Source organism: Hippichthys cyanospilos, chromosome 2 (assembly GCF_059441005.1).
Source record: "Hippichthys cyanospilos isolate Australia breed blue-spotted pipefish chromosome 2, RoL_Hcya_1.0, whole genome shotgun sequence".
In the NCBI taxonomy this organism is placed as follows: domain Eukaryota; kingdom Metazoa; phylum Chordata; class Actinopteri; order Syngnathiformes; family Syngnathidae; genus Hippichthys; species Hippichthys cyanospilos.
Window position 1 is genome coordinate 6,256,898 of NC_142370.1, and position 20,884 is coordinate 6,277,781.

At 41.5% G+C, this 20,884-nt stretch overlaps 3 protein-coding genes across 24 annotated transcripts in view; 2 read left to right on the forward strand and 1 right to left on the reverse strand.

Annotated features, from left to right (window-relative positions):
* The first annotated feature begins 998 nt into the window (after positions 1-998).
* Positions 999-8,481, forward strand: LOC148427027 (glycerol kinase). Of its 2 annotated transcripts, XM_088437168.1 has the most exons (21): positions 999-1,199; positions 1,948-2,021; positions 2,101-2,207; positions 2,279-2,356; positions 2,425-2,504; positions 2,696-2,833; positions 2,915-3,024; positions 3,092-3,158; positions 3,305-3,322; positions 4,633-4,668; positions 4,744-4,811; positions 4,903-4,945; positions 5,020-5,100; positions 5,166-5,244; positions 5,324-5,420; positions 5,490-5,574; positions 5,760-5,880; positions 7,242-7,385; positions 7,447-7,533; positions 7,607-7,693; positions 7,774-8,481. In XM_088437168.1, the coding sequence occupies exons 1-21, from the start codon at positions 1,107-1,109 to the stop codon at positions 7,782-7,784; spliced, it is 1,704 nt and encodes a 567-aa protein (XP_088293294.1). In that variant the 5' UTR covers positions 999-1,106; the 3' UTR covers positions 7,785-8,481. The 2 variants fall into 2 exon arrangements, with proteins under 2 accessions (XP_088293294.1, XP_088293302.1); XM_088437176.1 differs by lacking the exon at positions 3,305-3,322.
* Positions 8,482-8,617: 136 nt separating this feature from the next.
* Positions 8,618-19,670, forward strand: nfkbiz (nuclear factor of kappa light polypeptide gene enhancer in B-cells inhibitor, zeta). Of its 4 annotated transcripts, none has more exons than XM_088437205.1 (10): positions 8,618-9,587; positions 9,681-9,735; positions 10,239-10,477; positions 13,065-13,170; positions 13,705-13,851; positions 16,162-16,225; positions 16,300-16,490; positions 16,717-16,827; positions 16,899-17,066; positions 17,281-19,670. In XM_088437205.1, exons 2-10 carry the CDS (start codon positions 9,715-9,717, stop codon positions 17,317-17,319), a joined length of 1,086 nt encoding a protein of 361 aa, XP_088293331.1. In that variant the 5' UTR covers positions 8,618-9,587; positions 9,681-9,714; the 3' UTR covers positions 17,320-19,670. The 4 variants fall into 4 exon arrangements, with proteins under 4 accessions (XP_088293331.1, XP_088293338.1, XP_088293322.1 ...); XM_088437212.1 differs by having other exon boundaries at positions 16,899-17,058; XM_088437196.1 differs by having other exon boundaries at positions 16,717-16,867; positions 16,966-19,670.
* Positions 19,426-20,884, reverse strand: part of unc80 (unc-80 homolog (C. elegans)) — a 54,591-nt gene continuing 53,132 nt past the window's right edge. For all 18 annotated transcript variants that reach the window (XM_088437156.1, XM_088437111.1, XM_088437084.1 and 15 more), the window contains one exon: positions 19,426-20,662. In XM_088437156.1, the coding sequence (XP_088293282.1) occupies positions 20,180-20,662 (483 nt within the window). In that variant the 3' untranslated portion in view covers positions 19,426-20,179. The remainder of the gene's footprint in view (positions 20,663-20,884) is intronic.

Genomic DNA, 20,884 nt, shown 5'->3' on the forward strand with positions numbered 1-20,884 from the left:
TACTTACTAGCAAGGTTAACTATGCGTGCGCCTCCTCCGTATTTTTTTATTATCTCCTGCTTGGTTTCTATTGTCATCATCCTCTTACTTCTCCCTTTACCGCCACTTGCAATTTTAGAAGCCATGTCTAACAGATAAAGTTTGCAAAGTCGTCACAACACACTGACCGGCTGTGCCATCAAGCTAGATGAAGGCGTTCGGCCAATAGCATATCGGCATTTCTGTGATTGACGTGACGCCGGCCAATAGCATATCCGCATGTCCGTGACTGAGACCGTGACTGTGGCCTTAATCGACCAATAGCATATCGGCATCTCCGTGACTGAGACCATGACTGAGACCGTGACTGTGACCTTATATAACCAATAGCATATCGGCGTTTCTGTGACATACGAGAATAGTTATTTTTGTTGATGCAGCAAAGCGAAAAAAATAGTGCGGACACACTGACCGGCATCTTGGATTGTTCGTAAGACGAAGCGTTTGTGCGTAAGAGGGGGACAAAAAAACGCCGCGGTCCACGTTCGTAAGATGAAAAATACGTAAAACAGGGAGTTTGTAAACCGGGGACCCACTGTACATCAAATCACTTTTTTTCCAAAGAACATTGGTTTACAACTTGGTATACCATGAAATTGCTTGTTATGTTCACCCCGGGTGAAGCAAGCAATCTCATTGGATACTAAGCTGTCAATCAATGTAGGGTAACTTGTGAGCAGAACTGAGCTCACGCAGAGAGCTGGCTGTTGACCAAACGCAATGTTGAGCGAGCGAGGGAGGGAGGAGTAAAAAGGAATTTTGAGCGAGCAACTTCTTTTCAATCTTTTTTTTTCCTGCGCTCAAAATCTGTTTTCGCTCGCTCAGTTTTATTTGCTCCGCTCAAATATTTTTTTTCGCCCTCGCAATCAGATAATCATAACATCTATACAATGAAGCAAACTGATACGCTGAGCTGTGCGGACTCATACGTCATCAGCAAGCGCCCATTAGAACACGTGTACGCACAAAATAAGCGCCTGACATCGCGCACTGCTTTCTCCCTATCTTGTTTGAAATTTCTTGTAGTTGCAACTGGTTTTTCACCCAACGGTGCTGCGGGGCTCCCCATGATCAGCGCCATGGCTGGGTCCTCACACCACGTAACGCTCGGGCCACTGGTTGCTGCCATCGACCAGGGCACCAGCTCCACACGATTCTTGGTGAGACGCAGCGGTCAATACTTGCGAACTAGCACTGTTTTTGTGCTCGCATTAGCCATTTCTAAATCTTGTCCATACCAGCCGTCACTTGAAAGTCTCTAAAGCTATATCCGTCTAGTCTTCGCATTGACCCAAGTTCATTCAATGTCATACAAATATGATAAAATACTGTAATTAAACACGATGGGACGTTTCTGAGGGATCCTACACAGAACATGATGGAACAAAATTATGACGCCCTCACACTCAACTCAGTAATCATCAACCTTTTTGTAACTATATGAGGTACTTGGGTACTGATTAATGTGAACAACCACTACATACCTGCTGCACTTTATATTTCTTCATCTCTGCCAGCGTTCACGTTTTCAAACGACCACGTCTACATGCAAAAGTCACAGAGAATCACAGACTCCCATCGCTGGTGAAGTCGTTTTAGAACAAGCCCGTCTGCTGCTCATGTGGCGCTTGGAAACTACTACTTGTTGCAGGCGGGCGCGCCAAGATGCTATGACGCTTTGAGACTGATTTTGTCCGTTCTTATAAAAGATAACTTTAAAAGTGTTCCTGTTTACACAAAATTTGAGCAGTTGAGCATTTTTTTCCCATTGTACTGGAATCAATGTTATCCACACTTAAGCGCAACCACAACGAGCTACAATACAGCCCATCGTGAAAACAAATTTGATGCTCGTACATGTGATTTGCAGTATACATTCATGCAACATGTAACTTGCTTTTTTGTTAGGTGTTCAATTCCAAAACGGCTGAACTCCTCAGCCATCACCAGGTGGAAATAAAACAGAGCTTCCCCAAAGAAGGGTCAGTGTGTGGTTAGGTTATTCGCGTATGTAAATTCCACCTGCTGTGCAAGATCTGATTTGTGTTTTGCGTCTCTCAGATGGGTGGAAGAGGATCCCAAAGAAATCTTGCAATCTGTTTATGAGTGCATGGAGCGCACCTGTGAAAAACTCACACAACTCAATATTGATATTGCGAATATTAAAGGTAGGGAACATTGAGATATTTGCTTTTATCTTTTATGCGTTTCTTGAGGTTTTTAATGTGTTACTTTCCAGCAATTGGAGTGACCAACCAAAGGGAAACTACTCTTGTTTGGGACAAAGAAACCGGGGAGCCGCTGTACAATGCTATAGGTAATTTTTCTGTTGTGACTGTAACGTGTGCCCTTAACAAGAAAACATATTTCCATCTTTTTTTCCAGTTTGGCTTGATCTGCGGACTCAATCCACCGTTGAGAGTCTGATCAACAAAACTCCAGGGAGGAATAAAAACCACTTGAAGGTGAAACACTCATTGATTTTGCAACATTTTCTCTACCGGTTTCCTTTTTGCGATCGGGCAGAGAGGCCGTGCATGCATTTCAATAAAGTAACAATTCAACAGACTTGTTTGACCCTGTGGGCTTTCACACCTGGAAAGGTTAAATACCGCGACCCGAAATGACTCCTTGCACCCTTTTTAAAAATAATCAGCATAAAACAGGCCTCCCCATCAGCACTTACTTCAGTGCAGTGAAACTTCGCTGGTTGATGGACAATGTGGACGAGGTTCACAAAGCCGTTCTTTCGCACCGCGCCATGTTTGGCACCGTGGACTCTTGGCTCATTTGGGTAAGACGTCTGTTACCGGTTGACTTTTTTTTTTTTCTGGTTAAAAGAGGTTATGCATGACTGGTTGAAAATATTCTCCAGTGTTTAACAGGGGGGAAGTCTGGAGGGGTCCACTGTACAGATGTGACCAATGCCAGTCGAACCATGTTGTTCAACATTCACACCATGGACTGGGACCCCGAGCTCTGCAAGTATGGCATCTAGCCGTCACGCGATCACATTCCCGACGGGCTAATGCTTTTTGTTGATCACAATCAGATACTTTGGGATTCCGATGGAGATTCTGCCCCGAGTGAGAAGTTCTTCTGAGATCTACGGACTTATGGTAAGTGCTGGTTACTAATCTTTTTTTTTAAATGATGCCATGCCGCTTCAAAAATACCCAAAGCTTTTCTGAGTGCATGCACATTGACAGAGAAACTCTTTTAGGCATTATTTTGTGTGCCATTGTGTCTCCTCTCTCACGGGTAGAAAATAAGTTCTAGCTGGGTAAGTCACATTGTAACTCGCCTCTTTCCTCATCGCGCTCAAGTTACCCACCCCGCTTCTTCTGTGTGATTGCTCATACTTTTTTCAACAAGCTCATTTCCAACTTCTTAAGCGGAGTTGTTCAGTGACTGAGCTAGTTTGACAATATTGCGAAATATACAAAAACACAATATTCCATTTGGACACACTCTATTGCTTTTACACATACGTAGAGTCGATATGCTGTCATTTGGAAATGGGCTGGTTGGCTCTGCTTTTCATGTGACTTTGCACTTATCAGCTTCTGCTCCACCGATCGCACGAAAGCCTCGAAATCTCTTCACTCCTTGCGCACACCTTCAATATTCTCGCAAAGGAGTGAAGTTATCGTCCAAACAAATACTGGTGTATCTTAAACAATTTTTATCTATGTAATTTGATGTTTTGCCTACTGAGTTTATATATTTGTCAATTTTGTTAAAATTGAACATTGTAGTGTATGTATAGAAAGCCAGAGCCCATATCACCTTCACTGTTTTAGTCACCATAACTATAAGGTGCTTTAGGACTTTCCTAATTCAGCAGAACAAAAAACAAGCAACCAAAAAATTATTATATAATATTATTACACTATTGAACGTGGTTTCCATTCTGCAAAGTATGTCTTATGTCGTTCTCCCTCAAAATATAATTAAAGTGGCCCTATCATTAAAAGTCAACTTTTGGAGCTTTTAACTCATTCGATGCCAGTGACATAGTTCTTTAAAAGCCCAGACATTCAATCCCAGATAAGTCAGTAACTTGTTTTAAGTATCTGGGATTGAATGTCTGAACTCTTAAAAAAAAAAAGTTCAAATACGTCCCTGGCATTGAACGTCGATGTCTCAGCCTCAACACCTCCAAAGTGTTATTTGATTTAATTTCACGGCATTTCTAGGGGTTCCTTGCTTATTCTCACACCAGCCCCGCCCAAGCAAATAAATCAGATGAATCAAGAGCAACTGGGGGTTCATTGTCTTGTCGGGAATCGAACCCAGAGTTATGACTGAGTGATTCTGATGAGAACACCTAGGCACCTTATAGTAATATTAACGTGTTTAGTATTGCTAGGTCACAGCTGTTATTTGACTTTAAATAGTCAAATAATGTTTCCGTTGTAATCTGGGCAAAGTGTTTCACATAAGTGCTATAGTTTTATGTTTTACTTGTTCAGCATTGATTTTACCTGGGTGGTTCGGTCGACATAATATCGATTGCGGTTTACTATATCATTAGTGACCAATTTCAATAAATGGCAGTCCAATAAATAAACTCATGTGCTCATTTGGCAGAAATCAGGAGCACTCTCTGGGATTCCCATTTCTGGGGTAAGTATTGATCATTTTATCGGGTGATTTAAATTGCTGCATAGCCAACGCTTGTGCATTTTCTCCTTTCTTCAGTGTCTTGGAGATCAGTCGGCAGCGTTAGTTGGACAGATGTGTTTCCAGGATGGGCAAGCCAAAAACACGTAAGTGCGTGCATGCCCTGTGGCCGGGCGGGGAAAAAAAAAAAGCTTAGTCAAGTAGTAGACTGTCACTAATCCTTGTTTTGTTTTTCAGTTATGGAACAGGCTGCTTTTTGCTGCGCAACACTGGACCCAAGGTGCTGCCGCTGTTCTGCTTGTGACTGGAGCTTGTAACGTTTCCCCAATAGTTAACTGCTGTTGTCTTTTACAGCCAGTCATGTCTGACCATGGGCTTCTGACCACTGTGGCCTATAAACTGGGCCGAGACAAACCACCCTGCTATGCATTAGAGGTACAGCACCAGGAATAGAATTTTTATCTTTGCATAGAACTTGTCCAACACTGGGTTTTCGCCAGGGTTCTGTGGCCATCGCGGGAGCTGTGGTCCGTTGGCTGCAGGACAATCTTGGAATTATCGCAACTTCCGAAGAGCTTGGTACGGCACGCGATCTCATATGAACGCTCAAAATCTCCGATAATTTACCCTCATATCCGTGTGTTCTTTTTCTTGACAGAGAAGTTGGCCGCATCAGTCGGGACATCCTATGGTTGCTATTTTGTTCCTGCCTTTTCGGGTCTTTATGCACCATACTGGGAGCCCAGCGCGAGAGGGTAGGAGGCGGTTAGGAATGCATTGTGACCGGACAGGTACTTTTGACGGCTGCTTTCTTTGTGTCAAAGGGTCATTTGCGGGTTGACGCAGTTTACCAACAAGAGTCACCTTGCATTTGCTGCGTTAGAAGCGGTCTGCTTCCAGACGCGAGAGGTACTCGCTCGCTCGCTCGCTCGCTCGCTCACTCACTCACTCACTCACTCACTCACTCACTCACTCACTCACTCACTCACTCACTCACTCACTCACTCACTCACTCTCAGTCAGACTCATACACGCAGACACACATTCTTTCCTGTAGTGCAAAGTTGAGCTTGAAATTTGTGCTTTGTTTGCAGATCCTGGATGCCATGAATCAGGATAGCGGCATTCCACTCACTCAGCTTCAGGTGGACGGCGGTATGACATCCAACAGGTTGCTAATGCAGCTGCAGGCAGACATACTGTGCATCCCTGTTGGTAGGCCTTCTTTTCACTTTCTTCACTTGCGTTTTTTGATGGCATCCATGTATGTCACGTTGTTTTTTTTGTAGGATACTGTTAAAAAACAGTATCCTACAAAAAAAAACAACAATGTGACAATTTTTTGTTGGATACTGTTTTTTGGTTGTTTTTTTTTTTAAGCATTTTACAAGCAGCATTAAAATACACAACAAAGAACATTGTCAGACAAACTTTCATCATCACCCAGTCTATGATAAATGACAAAGTGGCATGCAATGTTTTTTTATTTTTTTTTTTTTTAGCGACAGACACCATTTAGACCACAGGTGTCAAAGTCAAGGCCCGGGGGCCAGATCCGGCCTGCCACCTCACTTTTTGTGGCCCTTGAAATGCTGATGTGACTTCAGGTTTCTGACTAAAAGACCAAAATTGCAAGTTGTCTTTAACTTTTAAAAATTTGGGGGAAGAAAAACAAACATTTTCTTATTCTCCAAATCTCTTTTGAACAGTTTTTGCCAGCTTCTGAGATCAAATCTTGGTAAATGTGTGATCAACACATTTAAAATGTATTTGAATTCACAGTCATTCCAGCAGAATTTCTGACAGAAACTATCACTACAATGCGGCCCAAAATAAAAATTTGTTTGACACCACTGTTTAGACCATGAGACAAAAGATCATTATAATAGCATTACACCGTATGTTAAAGAGTTCATTCTAATTGTACCATATGTTTATTTGATAGGTTTAGAACTACAGTATTATTCTAGGTTCCTACCAGATACAAAATATGAAGTAGCTTCCTTTTTTATGGGGGGGTTCGAAATCCTCCCCAGAACACCAAACCTCGACAGAATTTTGGGCAGTCGCTTTTCTGAAAGAAGTTGTCAAGAGAATTGTTATGGTTCGGGTTTGTCGCTGTTGGATTTGTTTACAGTTATATTTGTTGATATTTTGTTGTTTCCCTGTGTTACGGATCAATGACTCTCTTTTCGTTTGACATACCCATGCCCACTTAGCCCACACTTAACCCACGCAGGACCCAGTTTTAACCTATAACCGCTCACCCAGCCCGTATTCAGCCCACATGAGACCCAGACGTGAAGGGCTAGTTCTAACCCATACCCACTGAGTTTTATACTATATTTTTAAAACTCATTTTGAACACATTCTTTGATTCTTTTCAGTTCTATTTTATAGTTGTTCCAAAAATTCACACCTCGAACAGATACTCACATTTGTTTTACCAGTGGATTGTTTGCCGCTAGGTCCAGTAAAATATGGTATACACATACCAGTTAAACAAGTCTGTATCTTTTCGAATGCATATTGTGTGAAGGAAGGTCGGAAATGTCTCTTCTCCTCATTTTCCTCAGTGAAACCGTCCATGCCAGAGACCACCGCATTGGGGGCAGCGATGGCTGCCGGCGCAGCAGAGGGGGTGAGCGTGTGGAGTTTGAACCCGGACGACCTGAGTGAAGTGACCTCAGAGAAGTTTGAGCCTCAGATCAACCCAGAAGGTATATTTGAAATGGCCCACTCCACTTTGCGCTCGTCTGATTTTCTCTGGGTGTCTGACAGAGAGCGAGTTCAGATATGCCCGGTGGAAGAAAGCCGTTCAGAAGTCAATGAATTGGGAGACCACGGAGCAGGCTTCTAATGGAAATGGTAGGCTGCTTCAATTTGATTATTAATCTCGAATCTCCTCTCTCGGGCTTGAAATGTTTTGATTTGGGATCAGGTGAAAGCAGCATCTTCTGCAGTGTCCCACTGGGCTTCTACATCATGGGCAGCATGCTGATGCTGATCGGAGCCAATTATATTGCAGGTTGGTGTTTGCCTGACTGATGACGAGGGGACTGAAATAGTCTGTGAAATTCACAAAGACTTGTTTTGTGTCACCTCAAGGTCACAGCTAGTGTCTTGGCAGCCTCCAATGAGAAAACGTCTTTTCTGGCCTCCGATACGTCATTCCAGAGGACCAAAGACTGATTGAACTGACGATTTTTGGGACCTTCCCTTCTGATTAATTGGTCTTGATAAACATGAACTATAGCAGGGATATCAATGCCGTGTCAAAATTTTGTATTGATATATGAACCTTACTGTGAGGTTGTAGTGATCTTTGAGTGAGTTTTTGTACATAGTGCTCTATGCTTCTTCGTTGTTACCCTTCCCGAAAATCTCACATTACTGGAAGTTCCTTTTGGTGCACTTTCTATGGTTTATTACTTTATGGGTACTGAAAATATTTTCTTCTCTTGGGGAAAAAAAAGGAAACGATCCAAGAACATACATCGATGTGCAATCCCGATACGGCACGCATTTGCTTTCGTGATCGTAATCCAAGATTGGGGAAGAAATTAGTTCATTTGCAGACCAAGAATCCAAATAGAAAGCACTTCTTGTATTAATAGGTCAATATTTATTGTTCTGTTTGTGTACCTCAAAGCAAAACCTAAACACTGTATTCTGGGCCCAAATATTGGTCAGATTTCAGACGAAAGCAACCTGTCCTGGGGAGGTTCACAGTGTAGTTCTTTGCCACTTTTCATTTTTTCCACCCTGTGCTCCTAAATAATAAATTTGGCTCTGCCATACCTTCTTTCCCTTAAATCTTGTCTGTCTCATGTCAAGTCAGTTGGTCAGAGAACTATCACAGGTAAATAAAATCATATTCAGAAAAAAATGGATGTCTTTTAAAAATTATACACACCCGTGAAGAACAAAGTGTCTTAATGTAATCGTGACTTTTGTTTGCTTTTGTTTTTCTTCAAAATACAATCCATTTTCCTATGTGATTATCCTGCACGTCATCATTTGCATCCATGTAATTGTCCGGGCCGAGATAGGCATCGGCTCACTTGCGACCCCGAACAAGTGAAACCGTACAAAATCATGATTGGATGGACGGATTCCTCAAACGCACAGTCAACTCCAAGTTGCGATGTCTGTCGATCATTTGCATGAACCGGAAATGAGTTACTAATTAGTTACTAACTTGCTTATGTATTGGCCTCAGACAAATGCTGTACACTTCTTTCGCCACTTGAAAAACATAAAACAAAAAAGAACCTAGTGACTTCAGTACCAATGGCGCAGGAAGTGATGCTTTTTTTTTTGAGAGAGATAAAATGTTTAATCAAATGGACAGATTGAAAACCTTTCGTTACTTAAAAAAAAAAACTTCTGCATACCATGGGTGTAATATTGCTGGGCTGCACATGCAGGCAGTGGGCTACTGAGAGACGTTTACAGTACAATGTTGAGAAAAGGCTTTATTTTTGTCATGTGAAGTATAATTGCAATAAAATAAGATTTTTCTTTTTCCAGACACTTTAATACACATGGTCATTTTGTTGTAACCTGTATAAATGCTGCAACAAATAATTAACAGTTCTTTAAAGCTTTATATTGCCTTTTTTTCTTTTGCTAATGTTCAAAAGGACACCCGTTTTGGGGGGGAGGGTGCTAATAGAATGGAATTGAGAAGCACTGGACTAGGCTCATGTTCCTTCAAAAACCGAAACAGGGCAGCAATTCGTGAGTACGAGACAAAACAGGATTGGCCCTGTTTTGTGGCTGGGCACTTGCACTTGGAACTCGCCCAGAGCATTCATAAACAAGGAAGTTTAGCCTGGTGTGGCTTACTTTTAAGGTAGTTCCTCATTTCTTGTCTCATTGTGACCTGGGATAGACACAAGGGACTGCTTGACCGCAAGGTAGGCACAGAAGGGGGAAAAAAAAAATCAATTTTGTGTCTCAATTGTGTACATTATCTTTATATTCATGTTTATTTTGTTTTGGTTGGTAAGGAAGCTTCCAGGTTAGTTTGCCAGAGAGCTGCAGATGAGTAACCAACTCAGTCAGGTACTTCCACGCAATCTACACTGCTATTTTTTTTTTTTTTAACATTACATTTATTGATTTTCGGTGAAATACTGTCTTGTAAAATTGAATTACTAATCGCAATTTTCTTGTTTTGAAATATACAATTTGTGTTCATTAAAGTACTTTTTGGAGGAATTTGACATTTATTCACATTTATACACACTGCTATTGTTTTGCATATTTATTTTGAAACTTTTTCATCGGCAGCTTTCTATAGAGCAATATTTTACAATATTTCGCAGGCTTTTTTAAAAAACTTTAAACCAGCCACCAAGAAGTACCAAAAAAGAGGCACAAGGAGGCCAGATTGAATTTATTATGTCAAATAACTGATACGGTAATAGCAACAGATACAAATATCTAATCCGGGAACTCTTGGATACAATTACATGAATAAATTCCTAAAACGACAAACACATCTGGTCAACCTTTACCAAGGTTGCAAAACATCTGACAAAGATTCTTCAAACTTACTATTTTAGGTAGGAAATCCCCCCTATGTGGTGTCTGGGGCTCACCTCCAGAAGAGGAAACGTTTGCCGGATGAAAGCCCTGACAATACAGCTGAGATGCTTCCTTATGCATACCTGCCTGGTTCTGAGTCACGCCCAGCCCCGGAGTGTACCTTCACATTATTTCAGTGGCAAATCGAACAGGAAGGCCGTAGGTATGAAGGTGTTGCCCCCGAGTTGCTGAAACTGCAAGACGTAGACGGTGACACGTAAGTATCAAGGACAAGTTTCCTTCCACTTAAAAAACAAAAAGACACAATGACCAATATCACCAAACACAAATGTCACAAAAATAAATATACAGTACAGTATGTGTTTCTTTACATGCTCTACAGAGACCAGTTTTATCCCATGTCAGACATGCTTGTAACACATTTAAACCTAAAACACAATCTTAAATCCATTCTAACAGCAAAAAAATCAAATTGCAAGGATGAAATGTATCGAATAATAATGATGAATGGAAAGATAATGTCTTGACCTGCTTATGCCTTTAAGAGGCGGGGCCTGGTTTGGTGCTGTGCAGGTTCCGTGCAAGTATGACCCTTACTCTGCTTGCACATGCTCTGATACATAAAGTCAAACAAAAGAGAATTAAACATAACGACCAACGTGTTCAACTAACACCAAATATTTGTTATTTTTTAGTCTACCACCAATACTGTAGTTCCCCAAATACAAAACGCACCTGTGTGTAGGACACATCCTTAATTTTAGGGTGAACATCTGTCATCTACGTTAATGTGTGTAAGGCGCACCAAACTTTGGCAACGATGGAAGAACTATAGCAAAATAAATAAATCTCATCTTTATAAATTCTTCATGTTGTGTTTATATCCATAAATTATATATTTGTTGGGGGTTAAATTAAGTGTTCTTCCCACATTGTGAGCGATCAGTGAACGCAGCGCCGGTGTAAGGAGCTCCAAGCTGTTGTTTTTCCTTTTCCTCGAACGCAGTTTATTTTGTCATAAATATTCGAAGTTGCGGGCCGTCCTTGTTCCATTAAGTTCATGATTGTGTGTATATGCCAAAAGACCACGATTAATAAATGAGTCAAATGGAATGTTCACTTAACCCAGTTTTTCTCAGCTATATTTTGCCAGGCCCCCTCCTGGAAAAGAGAAAACTCCCCCCCGCCCCTCAGTCGATGAATATAAATAAGATTATTATTGATGAAAATTGTTTATGTCTACCTACACATGTATCCTTTTTAACATTAACAACAGAAAAACTCAATATAAATCAACTTTCAACAACTGTTGATTATTTTTATCGTGTTAATACGGGTTATAGCTTAGTCTAAAACGGAAAAAAAGAGAAGCAAGTGCACCAAAGTGCCCGAAACAAAAAGAAAATGATGAAAATTATTACTGTATTGCAATTACATTCCACATTACAAAAACAAAGCCTTTTTCCTGGGATCATCCGCGCGCCCCCTGGCATCACCTCGCGCCCCCCCAGGGGGGCCCGCCCCACTATTTTAGAAGCACCGGCTTTACCGGAGGACTCTTCTCCAGCTGGTTCAATTAGTGGCAGGGTATGGAGACGTCATGCATTTTACATGGTCCTCTCCGTTTTAGTAGTTTTCCTGTGCGTTAACAAGGTTGGTTCAGTTCCCTAGCTTTTTTTTTTAAAAAAATGCCCTAACAACCTCAGCTAACACGAGCTGCTCTTAACGGCAACAGGCACTAGCTGCTAACAGCCACCTGACATCCGCCCTCTAGCTTGTCCCATTATGGTAATTATTGTAAGTAAGAATACGGCTGATATAAAAATGCACGTGGTACACGGACTTTCACTGATATAGTGCTTTTCTACCTTGAGTACTCAAAACGCTTACACTAACTAGTCATTCACCCAATGACGACGCAGTATCAGGAGCAATTAGGGGTTCAGTGTGTTGCTCAAGGACACTTCGACATGGTCTTGATGGTCAGGGGATCAAACCAACAGCCTCTCGGCTGGGAGATGACCACTCTTTCACCAAGCCATGCCCTATCACCCACATCTATGCCTCAAAACTCAGCTCATATGTGGATGACATATCAATCTTCCTTGAATGGTGTTGAATAATAGTTTGTGTTACTGTTTATGTAATGCACCCATAATTCCGGCCTTCATTTTTGGGAAAAAGTGAGTCTTTTTTGGGGGAATCACGGTAAATAATTTGAACTACCCTAAACGGGCTAACACAAGTTAGCATAAACTGCATAAACTTAGTATAAACTGCTACTTTGGCAGACTTTTAAACAGAGCATACAGTGGCAACACTCGTGTGCATATGCTGTATTCCAGTGGTGGACCCAAGGCCAGCAAGGCCCTCTCTGCTGGCCTGAACATACTCAGAAACACACATTTATTCATAAATATTTTTAAATAAAATTGTTCTCCATGGTCTGTATGACATATTTGCCTTTTTGCACTCTGTCCAGTGTTATACATTATACTAGAGATTTTCCATTTCAAAAGTTGGGTAATAATATTTTATCCAATCATATTTCAGTGAGTTAGTGTCAGGCTCCCCGAAATCTGCCAGAGCCTTCAGACTGAAAAGAGAAGGCCCTGCCCACGCCGAGTGAATGGACCAAAGCCTTTTAAGTTTACAATGCTTGAACCAATCAAGGCAAGGTAGCTAGGCTCACATAGAAAGCTAAATGTAGGTGTCCTTGAATGAATAAGCTCTCCCAGGGGACCGATAGTGTAGTTTTTCTGCTCCAATGCTGTGAATTTGAACCAGGAAACTTAATTGTCCTGACACATTTTTTTAATTAATTCTTTTAATCTCTCCAACAGATGTCTTCACATTGCTGTGGCTCAAGGCAAAAGAGCTCTGGTCTACATGCTTGCTTCCAAGTTATCAAACTATGGGGCTTTAGAAGTGAAGGAGCATAATGGACAGGTAGCAGAGCTCTCCTTTGTTTGCATGGTGACCATCAACTCACGTTTCATATGAACAAATGCATAGCTTTTCCTAAACAAATGAACACACTGTTCAACTTGTTTCGGGGGGGGGGGCTGACATTACTGACATTTATGGCAACAATGTTAGCATAGCAGAGTAAGCAGGTTATTTACTCCAACACACTTTGCTGGGTTGATATTATAAATATCTTAAAGTTGGGAATAAAAAGGGAAACTCAAGTTTGTCGCTTGGAATTCAGTTCTTTTTTTTAACGATGCTGAGTGAACAAAGTACAAAAGAACAAGTATCATTTTTTTTTTTTAGATATGAGGACTAAATCCAATCAAGCTCTCAACTTTTATGTATAAATTAACCAACTTAAAAAAAACAAAACTAAAATTGTTTAGCTGATTGCCTTATTTGAGGAAAACCGTATTGTATGTACTATGTAAGTTATGTACAGTATGTATGTAGGCTTGTGCATGTTACATACGCCACCTTGATTTCTGATTCCCGTCCCCTTGTGTACAGACGCCGCTTCAGATCGCCGTGGCGGCCAATCAGCACCTAATTGTAGGCGACCTCCTCCTGCATGGAGCGAACATCAACACCACAGACGCGTGGGGCCGCTCGCCTCTACATGTGTGTGCAGAGAAAGGATTCTACCTCTGTCTACAGGTTGGGAGATGACATATTTGTTTCTTTGCTGGAGTCAAAACAGCCACGTTATTATAGTTAGCAAACTCTAGCGAAAGGTCTAAAAGTAAAACTGAAAGAAAGAAAAAGATTTTCATTCATGAAATAAGATCACGATTAAAATACTTTTTGAAGCATGAAGACGAACAGAAACCACGTCTTGCAGAGCCAAGCAATCTGTCGCCAAAGCGATGAGCCGCTGATGGAGCTCTGCGTTTTCAGCACGTGCTACTCGTCACTTTTGCCGAAGGATTGCCCAGCTCGCTTACATTTGTAAAACTAACCATAATTGTCGCAAAAGGCCTCTGTTTTTTTAAGTTTTAAAGACTGACTTAAATGTACTCTTGTATCACTGATTTAAAAATGCAACGGGCTCCTTCCAACAAGACGTTCCGTGCCGTGATATGTCAGTCATCTGGGGGTGGCACCTGAGGGGTCCAATCAGATTTCAGTTCAGGTGCATCCCTTGCTACAGAAATTGATTGTTCGAGAACTGTAGTGGACTGCACAACCCTTGGTGAGCTTTTAATTTGAAATAGCACTCAACCAATACTTTACATATTAAAAAAAATGTAAAACTAGTATTAATCCTAATTTCTAAAACTAATCAAATCCAAACTAAACCAAAGCATTAAAACAAGAACTAACAAAAGTAACAAACCTTTACTCTAAAAACAAATGAAATATAACTGAATGAAAAAGTAATGGGGAAAAAAAAGCTGTCATTAAAAGTTAAAAACCTGTGTTCAGGTGAATTGACGACCACGAAAAGCACTACAAAAATGTTTGCTTTCCTCATTAGACTGGAATGCACAGCCAAAATATTATTTGTTAATTTGTTATCAAGTTTTAGAAGTTTATTTTCTTGAATTGATGATTCATTCAACGTTGTCATTCAGTTTGTTTTCATAATTGTGATATTGTTTGCACATTATGACGGTTGGGGACATGTTTCGGCATTGCACTTCCTGTTTTTGTCGCACGATAGTCAGGTGCTGAAGTGAAGGAAAAGCAAGTGGCAGCCGGCTCTTTTGGCAAAGCTGCTCATTGGACATCAACCTATTTTTGACTGGAAGTGACTTTGTGATGATGTTTGGACTTAGATCCCCCAAGAATTTGTATGCAATCATCGAGTTTGACGGCAGCGAATTAATAAACGTCAGCTATGCATGAAAGTATGGTAGCGTTGCGATTGAACGGGAGGAAATGACACTGAAACAGATTAAGAATGCTTGTATTGATATTGTCATGCAGTGGCATATGGAGGATTGAAAGTGCCAAAATTAAATGTTTCATAAGAGTGTCAATAATTAACTGTTTTATTATTTATTTATGGAATTAAATAATGTCATTTAATGTCTCGTCGTTTAATTGAGTTAGCATTGATTATATATATATATATATATATATATATATATATATATATATATATATATATATATATATATATATTGTGGCGAACACTAGGACCATGTCTCTCACCCAGTAGGCATGTCGCTCTGATCCTTTGATGCTTTGAACCTGTTGGCTTTGTCTTTGCTGTTTTGGACTTTGTTGTATCAGTTTTGTGATGGCATGCGAAGAGTAAAGATCTCCACTAGCACAGCAACGTGTGGTTTCTTCGCCTCGCCACAATATATATATATATATATATATATATATATATATATATATATATATATATATATATATATATATATATATATATATATATATATATATAATTATTTTGTGGTCCACTTTTGCGGTTAATTAATTTTATCTGTCAAACTCGCTCATCAAAGTTAGTGGGCGGGGCCAAAGCCTGTTAAACTAAAATATTGTCCAATCCATTGCTATTAACTGTAAGTGGTTGTAAACATGATGGTGACAATGACCTTCATGAGCTTTCAAGAAAGTTAGGTAGAGATATTTTAGATCTTGCTGAGTACATGGCACCAGGGCCTATAGAATACGGTTATACAAAGTATGTGAAGTGATTGGAGTCCTTTCCGCACTTTGCAATCACATTGACCCATTGGTTACCATAATCTGGCTTGCCTTGAAAAGCAGGGTAACAATTCAGGTCCAAGGACCCGCCCATCAAACTTTGACTCGAGAGTGGACCAGAATTTCCTTGAAACCTTCCTGGAGTCGTTTTCCATAGCCTCACCGAACTCATCCCACAGTTTTTTTTTCCCCTCCAATTTATGAAATTGTTTAAAGGGACATTTAAATTCTGGAATCTTGACTTTGTTTTACCCTTAGAACACAAAACAAGTTACCTATTTTTGATACTTGGTGTCCCCACAGAGCATCTGGAACACTTTCTCAGGAAGTTTACAGATGATTAACACAGAGGTGTTCAATTTTGACGGTAGGTGCCTTAGTTTTCACCACTTTGCTTGAACAGTACAAGTGTACGCTTCAAATATAACTTTCTTCCTTGAGGTCTAACTCCCCTTCACGTTGCGGTGCTGTCTCACAATGCGGCTGAAAATGAGTGGAGAAATCTGGCGCATGATTGCACCAGGGACCAGCATCAGTTCCAGTACCAGCAAAGGGAGCTACTTGAGAGAAAGCAAATTTATGTTAAGTGTGTGGAGGCTCTTTTGCGGATGGGCGCCTCCTGTGGGACACAGGTAATAACTACAACCCTCACTTGAGTCGCGTGGCACCGGGTAGCAATAAAGCAAATTATTAAAGTTTCACTTGCGTGTACATACTTCCTTTTGTTGCTAGCAGCGTGGGCACTCATGACTGACTTATTTTGCGGGGCGGTAAATGCAACGTGTCATTTAATCAGCGCTGTCCCATGAAAGGATGATCTTGTTCAAGTCAATACACGGGCCATTTCCCTTCCTGCAGGACTTAAAAAGCGGACGGACATGCTTGCACATGGCGGCTGAGGAGGCCAACTGTCAGCTGTTGAACATCTGCCTCAAGCTGCCTTCTGCATGGAGCAGTGTTAACCGCAAGGTGACAGGAGAAAATATGAGAGCGCCACAAAATGTGACGAGTATGAGTAGCCAAAATTATGCATGTTGCAGACATTCAGCGGAAACACGGCCTTGCACATTGTCAGCTCCTTACAAAAGCGTCCCTCTCACCTTGAAGCGGTGAAGATGCTGATGGCAGGAGGAGCCGATCCCACGGCCAGAAACTTGGACAACGAGCTCCCCTGGCAACTAGCACCCGGAGGACCCACTGGTGAGAGGGTAAGGTTGAGGGTGAAAAAATATGAAACATATTCGGGCTCGTGTCTGATCTGCAATTTCAATAGTTGGGCACGTTTATGCCAATCAGCACCGAGCCCCCATTTTCTGATATGTTTGTTATCAGGCACAAAACAGATTCATGTCAAAACTATGTTGCGCTCATGCCTTCATTCCAGCTCAATTCTGTTCTTTGATTTTCTATGTCAAACTCCAGGTGCGTCAGATCCTGAGAGGCCAATTTGTTGATGGTTAAAAGTATTCCAGAACAGAACGCTGTCAGTTAGACAGCCTATCATGGAGATATTTGCCTGCCCTGTCAGGCAGATGTTTGTCGTTTCAATGAAACAAACCATTGTGATGTAATACTCAATGAGCAAACATACAGACCAACGCGCGCGGGCCAACGTGTGTGTGTGTGTGTGTGTGTGTATATATATATATATATATATATATATATATATATATATATATATATATATATACAGTGGGCCCCCGGGTTACGAACTTAATCCGTTCAGCGGCTACGCTCGTATCTCGAATTGCTCGTATAGCGGGCAATCCAAACCCATGTTAATTCGTGAGTGCGTGCAACGCGCGCAGAAGCCTTAGGTAAAATCATCACGCTGTATACATAAATTAATATTAAGTGACACAATCTACTGTACAGTTGCATTAAATAACAAATACAAAGGATAAATGACTTTTACCTTTGGAAAGACGTGACTTGTGCTGAGATAAGCAGAGATGAGCAGAGATGAATGCTCTAAGTCAATACGGTAAATCAGATATGCTATTGGTCTTACAGTGTCAAAGTAACTTTTTCAGTCAGGGTTTTCTCTACTTCCTTCCATCCCAACCAGCTGTGCCATCAAGCTAGATAAAGGCGTTCGGCCAATAGCATATCGGCACTTCTGTGATTGACGTGTGACACCGGCCAATAGCATCTCCGTGAGTGAGACCGGGTGACCTTAATCGACCAATAGCATATTGGCGTCTCCTTGACTGACTGATAATTATTTGCACTTTTTTTTTAAACGGTTGGAATGTATTGACATCTTATTGATTAAAACACATTTAAATCTGTGACGATTTTTTGTCCTGCAATCGGCACACTTAATTTCATGTCAACTGATTTTCCCGACGTGAATTGAGCACGGTGGAAGCGGAGAGGTGGTTGTGTGTGTTGCATTTACTAGGCAGCACACTTATGGCTTGTTCGAGCGTCAGTTCACCTTTGGTTACAACTCACAAAATTGCAACAATGACGCTGTCCCAATGCATATTGGAAGATCGCCGATTAACCTGACATGCAATCTTGTCAGGTAACCATTATATGGCGCTGTAAAATCACCCGTAATAGGGTGCAGAGATTAACCTCTTGAGTTAATACGGCAACGCATATAGGCTATTGGTCTTACAGTGTTACAGTAACTCTTTCAGTCATGGTGCAAATCACGGAGATACTAAAACATCATCCTCTTATTTCTTCCTTTACCGCTGCTAGTAATTTTAGAAGCTATGTCTAACAGATAAAGTTTGCAAAGTCTTCAAAACATTCCGTTTTTCACTCATTTTGTCTACTTCCTTCCATCCTGTCCCATCAAGCTAGATAAAGGCGTTCGGCCAATAGCATATCGGCATTTCTGTGATTGACGTGTGACGCCGGCCAATAGCATCTCCGTGAGTGAGACCGGGTGACCTTAATCGACCAATAGCATATTGGCGTCTCCTTGACTGACTGATAATTATTTGCACTTTTTTTTAAACGGTTGGAATGTATTGACAATTAATTAAAAAAAAAACACACATTTAAACCAATGACAATTCTTTGTCCTGCAATCGGCACATTTAATTTCATGTCAGCTGTTTTTCCCTTTAGCTGTACAAACACTACACTTAAATGGTAATATATTTAGACACCGTGAGTGAGACAGTCAGTGTGAGATTGTAAGACCAATAGCGTTCACGTTACCGCCATAAGTATCTATTAATGATTGTAGATGGCGCAACTGCTGAATATATTGACGCAGTTAGGCGAGAACATTTCTACATACTCAATGGCTGGTTTGTCGGAATGCTCGCAAGACGAGAGCAAGGTTTGCTCGTAAGCGGAGGACAAAATTCTCCCTGATCCACGCTCGTAAGGCGGAATGTTCGCAAATCGGGATGCTCGTAAGCAGGGGGCTGACTGTATATATACACATACACATACATACACATACATACAAGCTCCCATTTTGTTCCAATGATTGATTATGATGTAATTCTGGTAGTTTATGCATGTGCATAACCCCATATGAATTTTAGGTCAATAATGCTGAATTATTATTATCTAAAAGTCCACATAAAGTCATCAGGATACATTTGCAATGTATTTACTTGTACTGTATATTTGTTGTACATACATTAAAAGTCAATGACACAAATATTGCTTGGTCTTAGGCCAGAACAAGAAACACATACCAATTGTGGCAATACACATCTGAAGTTGCAAAAAGGAATCGGACAATGACAGTGGTTGGTTCGTTGGACATACTGTATGGCACTATCCTAATATTTATGGTTCTGAGGTATTTTACTGCACTCTCAATAAAGCTATCTTGACATTGACTGTTTTTTTTCCATTAAGGCATGAAACGAGCAATGACTACTACTACAACAGACAACAGTGACACACCTGTTACATAAATATTCAATATTTCAAAATAAAATTGTATATTATTGATCATACTTAAATAAAAAGCTGTCGTATAACAGCCTCCATTAAACTTACCCTCAGATTTTCTTTATATTATCGTAGATTTTCTGATATAGTTTGTGAATGCAGTAGCAAAAGCTCTGCCAAAATGTACATTCACTTATACAAGAGTAGAATAGCACGTGACTGCCACAGTGCTCTGGAGCAGAGGTCCTCAACTGCAGGTCTGCTGCCCCCCCAGTAAAATTCTCAAGCATTGACCGGCCCGTGGTGGGGATCCCTGCTCTCGTGCGACGCCTATGTGGAATTCAATAGTTTTTCTGTAATGTTTGAAACGTGTGGTTATTGACCTGTTAAATGCGGAAAGTAGTTTGCAGTCACTGAAAACCGGGGATGTGTAAAATCGAAATTGACTTCACACGTGTGACTCATCGGAGTCCAGGTCAACGGGGCAAAGGGGAAGAGGTCTGTGAGGTGAATGCCGAGGTGAGGATGCTGAGAGGAGCGGGGTGAGGAGGGGGTTTTCGGTGCCCTCGTCCTCGCTGAGTTGCAGCAGCTTGTTGCTTTGCGGCAGGAGAGCGGCGGTGTCCGCGTCCCCGGGGCTCTCTTGGATGCGGGACGCTGTTGGCGGAGGAACTACTGGGCTTGATGGGAGGGCGTGTGGGTGCGGCGGAAGAGCCGGGCCGGGGCCTGGTGTTGCACCCAGCACCGGGAGAGGCGGGGGAAGGGGCGAGGAAGTGCGGGACAAAGGGGAGTTGGTTCTGGAGAGGGTTAGAGGTGAGCAGGGGTGGGGAGGCGGTGGTGGGGTGGAGGTGCGGGAGATGGAGGGAGGTGGCGAAAGGCTGCTGCGGAGGCCCCACTGCTCTCGTTTCTCCTTGGTACTCATGGTAGGAGCAACCTACGGACAAATACGTTTCATAAGTATCTATCTGTCCAACCATCCATGAGTGCACGCTGTGTGGCATCTACGGACAATTGAAGTGGGTTAGCGGAAAAAAAAAACACGGAGGATTGAGAGTGGTGGTAAAACAAAGCAGGCAAAATTAGCGATCTCTCCTGCAGGGATGCCCCTTCGACCTCAAGAGGTTAGAAGACTCGCGGCGCAGTACGTCAAACGTAG